The sequence below is a fragment of the Pristiophorus japonicus genome, chromosome 3 (assembly GCF_044704955.1).
Source record: "Pristiophorus japonicus isolate sPriJap1 chromosome 3, sPriJap1.hap1, whole genome shotgun sequence".
Classification (NCBI taxonomy): Eukaryota; Metazoa; Chordata; class Chondrichthyes; family Pristiophoridae; genus Pristiophorus; species Pristiophorus japonicus.
This window is the reverse complement of record NC_091979.1, coordinates 195,146,342-195,163,607: the sequence shown is the minus strand read 5'-3', so window position 1 is coordinate 195,163,607 and position 17,266 is coordinate 195,146,342. Positions and strand designations below refer to the sequence as shown.

Below are 17,266 nucleotides of genomic sequence, written 5' to 3'. Positions count from 1 at the left end.
CTTTTCTCTTTAGAGCCAACAAGTTTCAAAGAAGAAGAAAAAAAAGAAACTGCAGAGCCTTCAGGGAACACCGTATTATCTGAAAGACGGAGATGTCATTGGCGTTAAGGTGAACCTGACGTTAACCAACATTTGTCTCATCATCGATACCCTTTTCTACATTGAATTTTACAACACACTATGCCAGTGTTTATGCTCCACATGAGAAAAGAGCCTCAGCCAGTTCAGTCTTTCCTGATAGTTTTACCTTTTCAGTTCAGGTTTCATCCTTGTAAAACTTTTTGCACTTTCTCCAGTAGTTCTATATCTGTTTTTTAATAAAATTCCCTGCACAATACCAAGAGTCGTTGTGCATAAACCCATTTAAGTAACTTGGGTAGGATGGGGGAATTCCCAAATGCTGCTCCGAGCCTAAAAGGGGGAATGGCTCACGTGTTCAAAGATGAAATGAGAATTGATCAAATCGCATTGCAGGATTTGCTTACATTTCAGTGGATAATTTTAAACATTTTATTCATACAGAATCTATTAATTGACAAGAATAAAGACTTCAGCACTATGACCGATGACATTGGGAAGGAAAAGCTCAGACTGGAAGGAAATAATAAAGGAAAACGGTAACTTATTTGCGAAGATTTCTGCCCGTAGATTAGCCCCCTCCTCCAATATAATTTCCACAAGAGCCTATCGACTCTTAGAAATCATTTGTAACAAATTCAACTCTTGAAGTTCAAACTGAATCATCTCTGATTCATGCCATGGGTTTCATGTCATATTGATTGATCCAGCAGGTTCTACAATGGAATTATAATCAATTATCTTCAAAAGTAATGCTGCTATTGCTTTTGATGGAAGAGAGCGGTGTGCTGGCGATCCAGTTTATCTGTTCCCTGAAAGAACTTACAAATACCCAAGAAGGTCACATCGAAGCCACATTTTCTCCAGTATAAACACCCCCAACACCTTTAGTCTTTCCTCATAGCTCAAGTGCCCAAATCCATTAATCAACAATTGCCCTTCTTTGTACTCCCAAGGACAGAATGCTTCCCTATAGTAAGGTGCCTGGAACCATATGCAGTATACTTAGTGTCCAAATCATCCTGTATAAACATTCAGTTGGGGTGTAAACAGTTGCAGTTTGCAACTAGATTAGATTACGTCTAGAAAACAATAGGTGCACGAGAGAGATTACCAATTTGGAGAGATCGGGATATGGAGACAGGAGAAGCAATTCTCCCAGGGGAACAAAAAGTGGAAAATGTAGATTTCTAGAAATCACAGTTCCCATTTTTCTCAGTGGAGAATAATGAAGAGTCAACAAATACACATCCCGTGTGCATTAAATAGTTATTGATGTGTAATCCTGAGAGATTAGGAGTCTTCTAGTTCCGAGCAGGAGTTTCATTTGAATCATGTTGAGTTAAGAATACTAGACCAGCAAGTGTGCCACCTCTCCAATGAGCACACGTAGCACAGCAGTTTAAATCCTGAACAAACAATCGGCTTATTTACCTGGCCCATTGCTAAAGGAGAACAGCTGGCAGCAAGAATGGAGATTATTGTATTGTACATGAATAGCTGATTTCTAAAAATCCTTCAATGTTTCTAATGTAACTCTTGATAGTGCAGTGTGTTTAATAGTATTAGTGTTTGTAACTGCGAGAGTAGAAATGGCTTGCAGCACTTGAAGTGTTGAATCTTACACTTGCCTAATTAAAGTTTTGTTTAAAAACAAAATCTGCGCCCTTAACAACTTAGATTTATATAAGCGACTTTAACGTAGTAAAATGTCCCAAGGCGTTTCACATGAGTGTCATCAAACAGTACATAGGATTATAAGCTTAAGTACTTCTGAACACACAGACCAACATAGTGTTTTTTCCTTAACAGTCAACAAGCTACTGCCCATCAGAGCGGAGATGCCCCAGAAAGTAGTGAAAGACAGACAGTTCGTGCTCGGATCCGCAGACCTGAGGTGGCGTTGTCGATCAGTGTGGCAGACTTCAGATAACGGTTGTGGAATCTGGAAGAGCTGATGAGCTCTTGCGATAACTGTCAGAATTGCAGAGCTGAGTAAGAGCAATGTATGAACAGAGTGATTCACCTTCTACTAAATACAAAGGACTAAAGGCAACTGGTGATCTCAATTATAAAGTGAGGTTTGAGGATAAGTTGGCAAGAGCTGTCAGATTCTTCACTCCAGTTTGATGGTGCCCTGATAAGGTTGGTTCTCTTCTACCCTCTCGAACTGAGAGGAGAGATGTAACAGAATGCATCAGAACAGAGAAGCACCTTCTCCAATGGACTTTTGATTTTTTTTTCTTCAGTAACTGCCTAAATCAATATTTCAATCAATATTTAAAAAGAAAGCTGATTTCTTCTTGCAAATATTCAAAACTCATTTTTAAAATACCTATGCAATAGATGGGAATCCCCTCCCAAGAAATAAGTCAAAGCATCTGACACACCAGCAACTGGCGTTTGTTTACCTTGTGGAGCGCCCAGTGTTGCAACTGTCTATGCTTTACATAGTATTTTGGTAATGTGCTCTTGTGGAAATATCCCTCTTGCATGTATTCAGATATGATTGATGTACTGATCAAAATTTCATGGGACCATAAAATCCAGTGTAGATCTCACACCAATGTAAAGGCTCTTATCCCATGCAAAACTTGTGGTTGTGACATAAATGATTTTTTAAAAACACAGGGCAGATCGAAAAATCTCAGCTAAAGTGGATTTTATGGTCTTGACTTTCAGTGAGAACCTGACTTGCTGGCAAGGACTGTGTCCCTCACATGTAACCTCAGGAGTTCCCAGTACAGAGAAAGCTTGGCTCTTTAATGTTGATGCACAAATGCTCTAATTTGAGGTAGACTCAGAATACATGTTGTATGGAAAGAAATAAAAATATTTATATTTGGCCCGATGTTGCCAGTGGAGTAACATCTTCTATAGGGTCATTGTTTTCCTATTTTAACTGTCACAATGATTAGAAAGCTACTTTTTTTTGGACTAGTCATTTTGCCACCCGGGCTACCCAATGCCTTAAAAAGAGAACTAACCTCTTGTAAATAGGATGGACTAGCTGTAGGGCACCCAAAGGGTGCTTCTTATATGGCTAGTACGATAGGCCAATTACCTATTGCCAATATCATAAAGGCTTTCTTCCTCTTTGAATTTATGTGTATTCTGCTGGTGTAAGTACGATCAAGTACAAACCAGATAGAAGCAAATCCTTACCAAGTCCATACCTGACACTCAGTAGCACAGAAGTGAGGGGACAGTTTTGTTAAGCATGTGGATTGCTTAAAACTGGATTAAGGAATTGTTGTTTACAGACCCCATTTAACAGAATTTTACTGCCAAATTATATCAGCTATAAACTACTGGTTGCTGTTTGCATAAAACAGATTTGTTTGGAATGGAGAGTCCAGTTTCAATTTGCATTCATTAACCTCTTCCACTGAGATTCATTCAAAGGTAAGCTGTTGCAAGGGTGAAATTTGTCTCCTTTACACTGGCGGACAGGCACCATTTTTGTGACTTCGTTCAGACCTCACTAAACACACAGGAGTGTTTGCTGCTGCTGGGGCCACAGTGATTATGTGTCGATCTGCAGTGGGCTTTTCAGGACAATGTATCTGTTATATGTTTTATCTAACAGGACAATAAGATATGAATAATAGAGAATAGAGGGGAGCAATTAGAGAATCAATTGGAAATATGCAAAACCTGCCATGAAGTTTGTAAACACCGTCGATCAGCCTTGACATTTTGTTGCATTAAAAAAAATATTAAAAATGTATAAAATTCTATTTCTCCAAGCAGAACAGGATGCAAAATGTAGCCTTAAAAATATAATTTGGGCTCCAGATACCAATGAATAATTTCAGGATAAAGTGTGGTACTAAGTTGCTGCTGCAATTGTTTTAGTTTTAAATCAAGTTTATTTGCTTTATTTCAATACAAGTCTTATTATAAAAAATGTAAAGTGGAATAACATATTGCCGAACGATCTATTACTTCACTCTTTGAGGTGTGGATGTGCATTAGAGGTTTTACATGGCATGTTGTGGCACGTTGCACGTGTACCTCGCATTGCCCAAATGGTAGATCATTAAAAAGCAATGAATAATGTAAAATTGAGACGAAAAGCCTTCAGCAGACCTGCACCCAATAGAAATAAGTAATTCAGCCATGCTCGTGTTAACGTTGGAAGCAGTTGCTCCAATTGTGGGGCGGCAGAGCAAGAAGTAACACAGGCCAATTTGAAAGCTAGTTTTATGGCGAATTTTAGTAAGCACTTTAACAGCCTGCTCCCAAGGTATTTAAGAAAAAAAGAAACATGGGTTATTTTACACGAGTTAGTGCGATTAAAGCTGGAAGAAAATTACAAGATGTCTTTGAGCTTGATTACCATTAACTTTATATTTCTTTCAGTAACAGCAGACCAAGTATATGTAGAATCCTTAAAGACTTTTAAAAATGATCAGTTTAGAGATTTTTCTTTAACCAATAACTGGTATAGCCCTAATTTGTTTTTTTTTAAGAATTATTTTAACCCTTTAGGGCTAGATATCCCTTCCAACATATTTATCCAAAATTAGTGCTTTGTGCTCTACTTACTTTGTACCAGTAGATGCCAAGTAACAGCTAGAGTATCAGTGAATGTTGTAAAATGCCATTTTTCCACTGATTCTTTGGGTCTGAAAGAGTCTGTGAATTGGATGCAGATTCTTCTTGCATTTGGCACGCCTCAGTAGTTCCCAGATGAGTTCCTCAATGAGATCTCTATCTCCCTTTCCATATAGCAGTTCTCAGATTTTGCCACACTTCTAGCAGTGACAGTGGGTTGGATTTACCTGTGCATTTCTTCATCTGTGGCCTCTTTGTAACTTGGAGACGATTCATGTCAGCTTCAAATGAAATGAAATGCAATGCTCACATAATAGATACTCAGATCATGATTTGCTTATTTTCAGTCAGTGGAGCATCCCATGTTTAGGCATAAAAAAGTTTGGGAAATGTATTCCCTTTCAGGCACTGATGGGGACTTCTGTAACTATTGAGTGGTCCTGAAGCAACCATAACCCAAACTTTCTTGTCCTCCCTCCAGTGGATGGAGTAAGTGGAGAGGAAAGGATGCTAGGCAAGTGTAGGAAGTGCTTAGTTTAGTTTTAAAAAGCGAAATCCTGTTAATGAAGGAAGAGCCACAAATTTATTATATATTTAAATGATATGGCAAATGACAAGACCACCTCTGCTGGTGCTCAATTACTTCAGGATCTAATCAATATTTGCAAATGGTTTGAATTGACCCATTCTTTATCCAAAGCCTTTGAATGCAGCTTGAAGTTGTCATTGCTGTTTTGGCCGCCTTTCAACTGCGCATTACCACAAGGGATGGATGCTGGGAACTTTCTAGGGGACACCTCTCCACTACCGCAATTTCCACTGAGCTTTTGCCAAAGTTACAGCAACAGAATGGGAGAAGCCCTGAGGGAATTCCCTGCAAGAGTCTCATCAGAACATTATGCAGTTCCCTGCTGTAAAGAATGCAGACCCCAGTAATTAGATTTAGAGACAAGCAAGAAGGAGAGATGGTTTTGTAATGTGGTGCAAGAAAGACAGAAATAAAAGTAAATCATGTATTAAAAATGGAAGAATTGAGATTTTGGTTTGAAGGAATTGCACATGTCACGTCCCTCCATGTTATGGCCTTTTTTTTTTAAAGACACAAACTCTCACGGGACTAACAAGGATGCAAACTGGTGCTCAGAAGGGCTTCAGCATCTATTGAAAGTACAAACTGATGCAGAATAATCCTTTCCAATGTAGCAATCAGTTGTTTACCAAGTAATTATCAATACGTTTTGTGGGAAAGAGGGAGAGTCTCCTTGATGAATTTTCCCAAGATGTTGGAATTGGTTTATTTTTATCTAGGACAGGCACGAGTGCAATAAGTTCTTATGTAAAGCTCTATAAATTGATTAAAGAATTTATACAAAAATCATCTTCTATTGTGATTGTGCTTTTCATATGAGTTTTGGTTTGGCTTTTATTGATTGACTTTATATAACTGATCCAGGTTGACCTTGTCTGAATTGATGGGACAAGGTTCATGTAACATACAACTAACTGTTCCAGTGAACCTTTGGAAGAGTGTAGACAGACTGCATTCCTCAGGGGATAACTTTAAACTCTGACTTAAGCACAAATAGAAATGGGACCTCCCCATTCCAGTCACCCTGCAAAACTTTGGTGAGCCATTTGGTTCCGTTGAATGTGGTTTATGGATTTATCTGATTATTGTACCTCGAATTCTACACCGCTAAGAACACCATAATTTTGAAGCCTACTGGATGTTGGATATGCTGTCTGAACATGCATGACATTTGGCTGTGTAGAAGGCATTATGCGAAAGTAAAACAACTTGCATGTATATAGCACCTTTAAACTAGTAAAATGTCCCAAGTGCTGCCAAACAGGAATGTTGTGAAAAAGAATTTGACACCAAACCATATCAGATACTGAGACAGGTGACCAAAAGCGTGGTCAAAGAGTCAAGTTTTGAGGCAGAGGGAATTCCAGAGCTTAAGGCAGCTGAAGGTAAGGCTGCCAATGTTGGAGCAATGAAAATCGGGGATGCACAAGAGGCCAGAATTGAAAGAGCATAGTGATTTACTGGAAGCATATTTGGTGGATGTAAAAGATCCCAAGGTACTATTTTGAAGAAGAGCAGGGGAGTTTTGCCCGGTGTCCTGGCTAATATTTATCCCTCAACCAACATCTGGTCATTATCACATTGCTGTTTGTGGGACTTTGCTGTGTGCAAATTGGTTGACCTATTTCCTATATTACAACTGTGAATACACTTCAAAAAAGTACTAAATTGGCTGTAAAGTGCTTTGGAATGTCGTGAAAGGTGCTATATAAATGCAAGTTCTTTTCTTTCATGTGTGAATGTTGGTTCAGGATGAGATTCAGCTCTGATGACAACAAAAACAAAATTATCAAGCCTGGATTTTCCTTTTCTCAAAATTCAGTGAGTAAATATACGGTGGTATGTCATACTGAGTCATATCAATGATGCAGAACCCAGATTTGATAGACAATCACAGTTGCAGCAGTGGTAAGGGGACAGGCCCACAATTGGCCTCAGCCATAGATAAATCTGCCAGAGTTAAAGCATCATACAATACAGAAGGAAGCCATTCGGCTCATTGTGCCTGTGCCAGGTCTTTGAAAGAGCTATCCAATTAGTCCCACTCCCCTGTTCTAGCCCTACAAATTTCTCATTTTTGAGTATACAATTCCCTTTTGAAAGTTCTTGAATCTACTTCCACCACCTGTTCGGATAGTGCATCTGTATAACAATTGGGAGTTCTGCCAATTGCTATACAGAAACCCGAGGTGAAAGTGTATATGATTGGACACCAATTAAGGAGAGGATCATGCTTGACTTTGAAGTTCACTATTGTTAGAACAGCAGACTGATATTTATATCTGCAGAATGGGTACTTGGGTGAGGTACTGGAGACTGGGGGACAGATATTTTGCATACGGGCATGTTACAAGTAACTGGCACCAAACTCCAAATTTATTCTGTTGACCAAACAATGGGCTGCTGAAATCTATTTTTATACATTGAAACCATTTTTCTTTTTGAACTGTTGAAGGATCCTTGCTGATTTTTGTTTCTCGGCTATAGTTTTGTACCCAATCGAATTCCTCAGTATAAGATACACATGGACAAGTTCTAGTCTTCTGGTTTGTTGAGCTCTGTATGAGAAGCTGAAGAAGGTGCTGGCTGCATTGTGCCAGCTGTGGTCGGACTGATGGCTGCAGCGGCTCTGGCACGTTCTTGCAGGGTGAGCTGGAGACTCGCTTTCATTTCAAGCTGCTGTATTCTCTCCCTCTCCGCTATTGCTGCATTAAGAGCACATAGTTCTTCAGCCTTTAAAGCAAACAGTTGCCTGAAAAAAGAGGGGGAAAGAAATCATGGTGATTTATTTTTGTCCAATGACAGTAGAACTTCCTATGCACTTTCTATGGAAATTGAGCATTCGGATAGATCCAGAAATCCACCTGGACATGCTCCCACCAATCATTGCTTTATATGCAAGTGACAGAAAATCCTCTACACTGAGATATTATGAGTTCTTCCAGACTATTTAACAACAAGAAAAAGACTTGAAGTCAGTTTTGTAAAGTTGCCCAAGTGTCATATGCACTTTCTGCTTAGCTCTAGAATCAAAATAAAATGTTATGTTATTTTAAATACTGGATATTTCTATTTCCAGGGGAATGAAAAGTGTTGCTGTACTTTACAGTCAGGTGTGGAAAGTTTACAGCAAGAATGAAGTAAATTGTCAATCCATGTGCACTGGTAAGGGTGAGTACAACAAATGAATGGTACTTATCCGTGTATCTGGGTCTTTCTTTAATTTGTTTTTAATTAAGTAGATTTTTAATAAACATTCCCTTGTAAAGAGAGAGAAGACTTGCATTTATTTAGTATCTTTCACAACCTTTGGACCTCCCAAACTGCTTTACAGCCAATTAAGTACTTTTTGAAGTATAGTCGCCGTTGCAATGTAGGAAATGCGACAGCCAATTTGCGCACAGCAAGGTCTCACAAACAGCAATGAGATAATGGCTAGCTAATCTGTTTCAGTGGTGGTGGTTGAGGAATAAATTTTGGCCAGGATGCCGGGAAGAGCTCTCCTGCTCTTCTTTGAATAGTGCCACGGGATCTTTAACATCCACCCGCGAGTAGAGACAGGGCCTCGGTTTAACATCTCATCCGACAGACAGCTGTCCATCTGTACTGCAGTCTGAGTGTCAGCCTAGATTTTGTGCTCCTGTCTCTGGACTGCAATTTGTACCCACAACTTTCTGACTCAGGTCCTAGCCTTAGCCCCACAAAGAGGATGCATAGATCTCTTTTTGTTAACTGTTTGAAGATACACTGGCCCTGAAATTGGTCAGTCGTTCCAGCAGCCTCCTGCAGTACCTTCGGGGGAGTCTGCCAGAATGAATGCAAATGCGATTAACGCCCTGATCCACAGGGGCGCCCAAGCCTTAGAACAAAGTTTGTGAGATGGCCTTGAGAGCAGGAGAGAGGGATCGGGAGCTCTCAGTTGGAACCCTGGCCCAGCCTCGGCTTGGCAAAGGTGTACCTGGCATCAGTGACTAGGCAACAGGGGCAGCCAGCTTGTTCATGCTGGGTAGGGTTGCCCAGTGGATTTTCTGGTTTACTCGTCATTGTATTTAAATTACAACTACAGACTTGCATGGAAGGACCATGTGTTTGGAGCCAGTTGAAATCAGGAAGCACTTTTTCACAAAGGGTAGTGGGTATGAGTACGGTAGCATAGTGGTGATGTTACTGGACTAGTAATCCAGAGGCCCTGACTAATGGTTTGAAGGCACGAGTTCAAATCCCACCACGGCAGCAATTTAAATTTAATAAATTAAATAAATCTGGAATAAAAAAAGTGTGCGTCAGTAACTACCGGATTGTCATAAAAACCCATCTGATTCACTAATGTCGTTTAGGGAAGGAAATCTGCCGTCCTTACCTGGTCTGGCCTATATGTGACAGCAATGTCTTAGGCATTCCCCCGGAGTCAAAGATGACTCATATTAGTGTGGATGCGAGTTCTAATATGAGACCAATGCAGTCTCTCTGTCACAGGTGGGACAGGTGAGTGGGGTGCTTGATTTGTTGTACGCTCTTTCTGCTGTTTGTACTTCGCCACAGCAATGTGGTTGACTCATAACTGCCCTCTGAAATGGCCGAGCAAGCCACTTATTCAAGAAGGTGGCTCACCAGCACCTACTCGAGGGCAATTAGGGATGGGCAATAAATGCTGGCCTTTCCAGTGACGCCCACATCCAGTGAATTAATAAATAAAAAAGCAAAATAGTGCGGATGCTGGAAATACTGCATCTGCCATGCACTTGCCCACTCCCCTAACCTGTCCAAGTCACCCAGCAACCTCTTAGCATCCCCCTCCCAGCTACCACCACCACCCAGTTTAGTGTCATCTGCAAACTTGGAGACATTACAATATAGATCAATAATTTGGATGAAGGAATTGAGTATAAAGAGATGAGGTCCCAGCACTGAGCCCTGCAGTACTCCACTAGTCACTGCCTGCCATTTTGAAAATGACCCGTTTATCCCGACTCTCTGCTTCCTGTCTGTCAACCAGATCTCTATCTACGTCAGTATATTACCCCCAATACCATGTGTTTTGATTTTGAACACCAATCTCTTGTGTGGGACCTTGTCAAAAGCCATTTGAAAGTCCAAATACACCACATCCACTGGTTCTCCCTTGTCCATTCTGCTAGTTACATCCTCAAAAAAATTCCAGAAGATTTGTCAAGCATGATTTACCCTTCATTAATCCATGCTGACCTGAACTGATCCTGTCACTGCTTTCCAAATGCGCTACTATTTCATCCTTAATAATTAATTCTAACATTTTCCCCACTACTGATGTCAGGTTAACCAGTCTATAAATTACCCACTTTCTCTCTCCCTCCCTTTTTAAAAAGCGGTGTTACATTAACTACCCTCCAGTCCATAGGAACTGATCCAGAGTCGATAGACTGTTGGAAAATTATCACCAATGCATCCACTATTTCTAGGGCCACTTCCTTAAGTACTCTGGGATGCAGACTATCAGGCGCCAGGGATTTATCGGCCTTCAATTCCATCAATTTCCCTAATAAGGATATCCCTCAGTTTCTCCTTCTCATTAGACCCACTGTCCCCTAGTACTTCCGGAAGTTTATTTGTGTCTTCCTTCATGAAGACAGAACCAAAGTATTTGTTCAATTGGTCTGCCTTTCTTTGTTCCCCATTATAAATTCACCTGAATCCGACTGCAAACGACCTACGTTTGTCTTCACTAATCTTTTTCTCTTCACATATCTAAAGTTTTTGCAGTCAGTTTTTATGTTCCCGGTAAGCTGCTTCTCGTACTCTATTTTCACCCTCCTAATTAAACCCTTTGTCCTCCTCTGCTGAATTCTAAATTTCTGCCAGTCCTCAGGTTTGTTGCTTTTTCTGGCCAATTTATATGCCTCTTCCTTGGATTTAACACTGTCCTTAATTTCCCTTTTTAGCAATTGTACATCCCTGTCTGGAGTAAAAAACCATGTGATCTTTAAATGTTGGCCATTGCCTATCTACCGTCAACCCTTTAAGTATCATTTGCCAGTCTATTCTAGCCAATTCACACCTCAAACCATCAAAGTTACCTTTCCTTAAGTTCAGGACCCTAGTTTCTGAATTAACTGTGTCACTCTCCATCTTAATAAGGAATTCTACCACTCTTCCCCAAGGGGCCTCGCACAACAAGATTGCTAATTAGTCCTTTCTCATTACACATCACCCTGTCTAGGATGGCCAGCTCTCTGGTTGGTTCCTCGACATATTGGTCTAGAAAACCATCCCTAATACACTCCAGGAAATCCTCCTCCACCGCATTGCTCCCAGTTTGGTTAGCCCAATCAATATGTAGATTAAAGTCACCCATGATAACTGCTGTACCTTTATTGCATACATCCCTAATTTCTTGTTTGGTGGTCTGTACACAACTCCCACTAGCGTTTTCTGCCGCTTGGTATTCCACAGCTCCACGCATACCGATTCCACATCATCCAAGCTAATGTCCTTTCTTACTATTGTATTAATTTCCTCTTTAACCAGCAATGCCACCCTGTCTCCTTTTCCTTTCAGTCTATCCTTCCTAAATGTTGAATGCCCTTGGATGTTGAGTTCCCAGCCTTGGTCACTCTGGAGCCGTGTCTCCATGATGCCAATTGCATCATACCCGTTAACTGCTATCTGCGCAGTTAATTCGTCCACCTTATTCCGAATACTCCTCGCATTGAGGCACAGAGCCTTCAGGCTTGTCTTTCTAACACACTTTTTATGTAATGTGGCCCTTTTTGCTTTTGGTTTCTCAGCCCTCCACTTTTACTTTTCTTCTTTCTATCTTTTGCTTCTGCCCCCATTCTACTTCCCTCTGTCTCCCTGCATAGGTTCCCAATCCCCCTGCCATGTTAATTTAACTCCTCCCCAACAGCACTAGCAAACACTACCCCCTCCCCCTCCCCCCCTAGGACATTGGTTCCGGTCCTGCCCAGGTGCAGACCGTCCAGTTTGTACTGTTCCCACCTCCCCCAGAACCGGTTCCAATGTCCCAGAAATTTGAATCCCTCCCTTGTGCACCACTCTTCAAGCCACGTATTCATCTGAGCTATCCTGCAATTCCTACTCTGACTAGCACGTGGCACTGGTAGCATTCCTGAGATTACTACTTTTGAGGTCCTACCTTTTAATTTAACTCCTAGCTCCCTAAATTCGTCTCGTAGGATCTCATCCTGTTTTTTACCTATATCGTTGGTACCTATATGCAGCACAACAACTGGCTGTTCATTGTCCCTTTTCAGAATGCCCTGCACCCGCTCCGAGACATCCTTGACCCTTGCACTAGGGAGGCAACAAACCATCCTGGAGTCTAGGTTGCGGCCGCAGAAACGTCTGTCTATTCCCCTTACAATAGAATTCCCTATCACTATAGCTCTCCCACTCTTTTTCCTGCCCTCCTGTGCAGCAGAGCCACCCACGGTGCCATGAACTTGGCTGCTGCTACCCTGCCCTGATGAGTCATCCCCCTCAACAGTACCCAAAGCGGTGTATCTGATTTGCAGGGGGATGACCACAGGGGACCCCTGCACTACCTTCCTTGTACAGCTCTTCCTGTTGGTCATCCATCCCTATCTGGCTGTGTACCCTTTACCTGCTGTAAGACCAACTCACTAAACGTGCTATTCACGTCATTCTCTGCATCGTGGATGCTCCAGAGTGAATCCACCAACAGCTCCAGGGCTGCAACGCAGTCCGTCAGGAGCTGCAGCCGGATACACTTCCTGCATACGTAGTCGTCAGGGACACCGGAAGCGTCCCTGACTTCCCACATAGTACAGGAGGAGCATAACACGTGTCCGAGCTGTCCTGCCATGACTTAACCCTTAGATAAACTTAAATTGGCAACAATGCTAAATGTTACTTACTGATAAAAAAAAGAAAAATAAAAACTACTTACCAATCACTTACCCCCTTGGCTGTGACATCACCTTTTGATTTCTTTCTACTTTTTTGCCTTCTCTCCCTGCTGCAGCTGCACCGCCTGGCCTTTTATAGGCCTCCGCCGATCCCCGGACTCCCGCACCGCCTCTCCTCGACCACGAACTCCCGACGACTCACTGACGCTGGGCCTTTACAGGCCGCTCCCGAATCCCTGCACCGCCTCTCCTCGACCACGAACTCCCGACGACTCACGGCCGCTGGTCCTTTATAGTCCACTCCCAGCCTCCCGCACCGCCTCACATTTTCCTCCATGGTAAACACGACAAGAAAGTCAAGCATATTATGTTGATACTTTAGATATAATATGGATACAATTTATTTAATGGACAAGCGTCTTTAACATCTCAAGAGTTCAAAACAGAGACCCTATTGGTGTTTTAGTGACAGATATATATGTAGTGTTCAAAGCACCTCAGCAAAGGTATCTAGGTTTCCTTTGGAGTAGCTCTAAATAGCTTTATTATACTAATATGGCCAGTGCACGTGAGACCCATTAAATGCCATTTTCATTAGACTGAATGTAATTGAGCAGTTCAGTTTCCTCTGAAACTCAGCACCGTTGTGCATGCATGTATCACACACGTCCTTGCACCTTCCCAGTGGTGTCTTCAGCCAATATAATCTGCACAAATCAATTAACACGGTCAGGGAGAGAAGTTGGGGTTCAATGTGGGGAAGTGTGAGGTCATCCACTTTGGATCCGAGAAAGATAAATCAAGAGTATTTTCTAAACCGTGAGAAACTAGGGACCGTAGAAGCACAAAAAAATTTAGATGTTCATATACACATTATTTAAAGCTAGTGCGCATGTACAAAAAGGCTAACTCTCCCCAAAAGTCTGTGAATGCTAGATCAATTAACATTTTCAAGATTGAGATTGATGGATTTTTGTTAGGTAAAGGCATCAAGGGATGTGGAAGAATGGTGCCAGTAAATGGATTAGCCATGATTTAATAGAATGGTGGAACCTCAATGGCCTATTCCTGTTCCCCTGTCCTAGCTCATGAAGCCACTCTGCACCATTCAGAATTTATCATTCACGTGGCAAGACTGCAGTTAGAGGATTCATTAAGTGCCAATGATGTTGGGAGTTCGGTCTGCTCTTTTAGTTGATATTTAGATCAGAGAGAGAGAGCATTTGATGGTAAATAGCTGTTCAAAAGCAGAACATTCAGTTTGAGGCTCCTTGGATGCCATAATGCTTCTTAGTCTCTGCAGGCTTAGTGGGGTGGGCTGGAGGAGATTATAGATCTGGCGAGGCCATGGAGGGAGGGGTTTGAAAATAAGGATGAGAATTTTGAAATCAACTTTGCTTAACTGGAAGTCAATGTAGGTCAGCGAGCACAGGGGTGAGCGGGACTTGGGTGCAAATTCGAACACAGGCACCTCTAGTTTACATAGGAAGAATGAGGGAGGCACGCCAGGAGTACGTTGGAATAGTCAAATCTAGAGGTAACAATGGCATGAATGAGGACTTCAGAAAGGGCGGAGACAGGCGATGTTACAGAGGTGGAAATAGGCAGTCTTAGTTATGCTGTGGATATGTGGTCGAAAGCTCATTTCAGGGTCAAATATGACACCAAAGTTGCGAACAGTGTGGTTCAGCCTCAAACAGAAGTTGGGGAGAGGGATGGAATCAATGGCTAGGGAACAGAGTTTGTGGCAGGAACCGAAAACAATGGCTTTGGTCTTCCCGATATTCAATTGGAGAAAATTTCTGCTCATCCAGAACTAGACGTCGGACAAGCAGTCTGACAACGGTAGCATAGTGGTTAAATTATGGGACTAGTAATCCAGTGGCCTGGACTAATAATTCAGAGACTTGAGTTCAAATCCCATTCAGTTAATTAAATAAATCTGGACAAAAAGCTAGTGTCAGTAATGGTGACCATGAAACTACCGGATTGTTGTAAAAACCCATCTGGTTCACTAATGTCCTTTCGGGAAAGAAATCTGCCGTCCTTACCTGGTCTAGCCTATATGTGACTCCAGATCTACATCAACGTGGTTGACTTTTAACTGCCCGCTGAAATGGCCTAGCAAGTCATTCAATTGTAACAAATGCTACGAAAAACAAGAATAATAAAACCGGACGAATTACCTGGCACACCCAGCCCAGTCGACCCTGCAAAGTCCTCCTCACTAACATCTGGGGCCTTGTGCAAAAATTGGGAAAGCTGTCCCACAGACTAGTCAAGCAACAGCCTGACATTTCAGAGTTAAATATGACACCCTCCATCACCATTCCTGGATATGTCCTGTCCCACCCAAAGTGGCATACAGTCAGGAGGGCGTGGCTCTGGGAGTCCTCAACATTGACTACAAATGAAATCTCATGGCTTCAGGTGAAGGAAACCTCCTGCTGATTACTACCTATCGCCCTCCCTCAGCTGATGAATCAGTACTCCTCCATGTTGAACACCACTTGGAACAACCACTGAGGGTAGCAAGGGCACAGAATGTACTCTGGGTGAGGGTCTTCAATGTCCATCACCAAGAGTAGTTCGGTATCACCCCTACTGACCGAGTCCTGCAGGACATAGCTGCCAGACTGGGTCTGCAACAGGGGGTGACGGAACCAACATGAGGGAAAAACATACTTGACCTTGTCCTCACCAATTTACTTGTTGCAGATGCATCCATCTGTCCATGACAGCATTAGTAGCAGTGATCACTACACAGTCATTGTGGAGACGAAGTCCCATCTTCACACTGAGGACACCCTCCATCCTGTTTGGCACTACCACCGTGCTAAATGGGATAGGTTCAGAACTGATCTGGCAGCTCAAAACTGGGCAATCATGAGGCGCTGTGGGCCATCAGCAGCAGCAGAATTGTATTCCACCACAATCTGTAACTTCACGGCCCGGCATATCCCTCCCTCTACCTTAATTTACCATCAAGCCAGGAGTCCAACCCTGGTTCAATGGAGATTGCAGAAGAGCATGCCAGGAGCAGCACCAAGCATAACTAAAAATGAGATACCAACCTAGGAAAGCTGCAACACTGGACAACATGCATGCTAAACATCATGCTTTTAACAGCTAAGCGATCCCACAATCACTGAATCAGATCAAAGCTTTGCAGTCTTGCCACATCCAGTATTGAATGGTGTTGGACAATTAAACAAGGAAGAGGCTCCATGAATATCCCCAATGACGTGTTTGCAACCATCTTCAGCCAGAAGTGCCAAGTGAATGATCCACCACCCCATGACGTTCAACGGCATTGCCATTGCCGAATCCCCCACCATCAACATCCTGGGGGTCACCATTGACCAGAAACATAACTGGACCAGCCACACAAATTCTGTGGTGACAAGAGTAGGTCAGAGTCCTGGTATGCTGCGGCGAGTGTCTCACCTCCTGTTTCCCCAAAGCCTTTCCACCATCTACAAAGCACAAGCCAGGAGTGTGATGGAATACTCTCCACTTGCTTGGATGAGTGCAGCTCCAACAACACTCAAGAAGCTTGACACCATCCAGGACAAAGCAGCCCGCTTGATTGGCACCCCATCCACCACCTTAAACATTCATCCCCTCCACCACTGGCATACCGTGGCTGCAATGTGTACCATCTACAAGATGCACTGCAGCAACTCACCAAGGCTTCTTCGGCAGCACCTCCCAAACCTGCGACCTCTACCACCTAGAGGAGAGTACAAAAGCGGGGAGTACAAAAGGAGCGGGCCTGAGCATCGCGAGAGCAGCGGGAACTACAAAAGGAGCAAGGCTGAAGCAGCACCAACTGACCTGGGAGGATAATAAGTAAAAAGATTTGAAGTGTGACATCACAGGAGAGCAGTGAAATGATTGGTTGATCAGTTTTTCTCTCTCTTGCGCATTGGTTTAAATTAAGAGCTGGGATTATAAACTAAACCTTCAAAACTTAATTCATTAACTACATTAGAGATGGCAGGGCAGGCTGTTGCATGTGGGAACTGGTTGACTGGAGTAAGTGTTTGCAGCTCGAGGAACTTCGGCTCCGTGTTGATGAGCTGGAGTCCGAGCTTCAGACACTGACACATCAGGGAGGGGGAGAATACCTGGACACTGTGTTCCAGGAGGCAATCACACCTCTTAGATTAAT

General features: G+C 42.6%; 2 protein-coding genes across 4 annotated transcripts in view; one reads left to right on the top strand and one right to left on the bottom strand.

Moving 5' to 3' along the window:
• usp40 (ubiquitin specific peptidase 40) overlaps window positions 1-6,016 on the top strand; it is a 227,813-nt gene extending 221,797 nt beyond the window's left edge. For 2 of the 3 annotated variants that reach the window (XM_070876175.1, XM_070876176.1), the window contains exons 30-32: window positions 14-109; window positions 523-617; window positions 1,891-6,016. In XM_070876175.1, coding sequence (XP_070732276.1) covers window positions 14-109; window positions 523-617; window positions 1,891-2,011 — 312 coding nt within the window. In that variant the 3' untranslated portion in view covers window positions 2,012-6,016. The remainder of the gene's footprint in view (window positions 1-13; window positions 110-522; window positions 618-1,890) is intronic. The other variant, XM_070876177.1, reaches the window with a different exon arrangement.
• Window positions 6,017-7,762: 1,746 nt separating this feature from the next.
• Window positions 7,763-17,266, bottom strand: part of LOC139255081 (flagellum-associated coiled-coil domain-containing protein 1-like) — a 147,287-nt gene continuing 137,783 nt past the window's right edge. Inside the window, exon 15 of the mRNA XM_070873870.1 lies at window positions 7,763-7,979. Coding sequence (XP_070729971.1) covers window positions 7,763-7,979 — 217 coding nt within the window. The remainder of the gene's footprint in view (window positions 7,980-17,266) is intronic.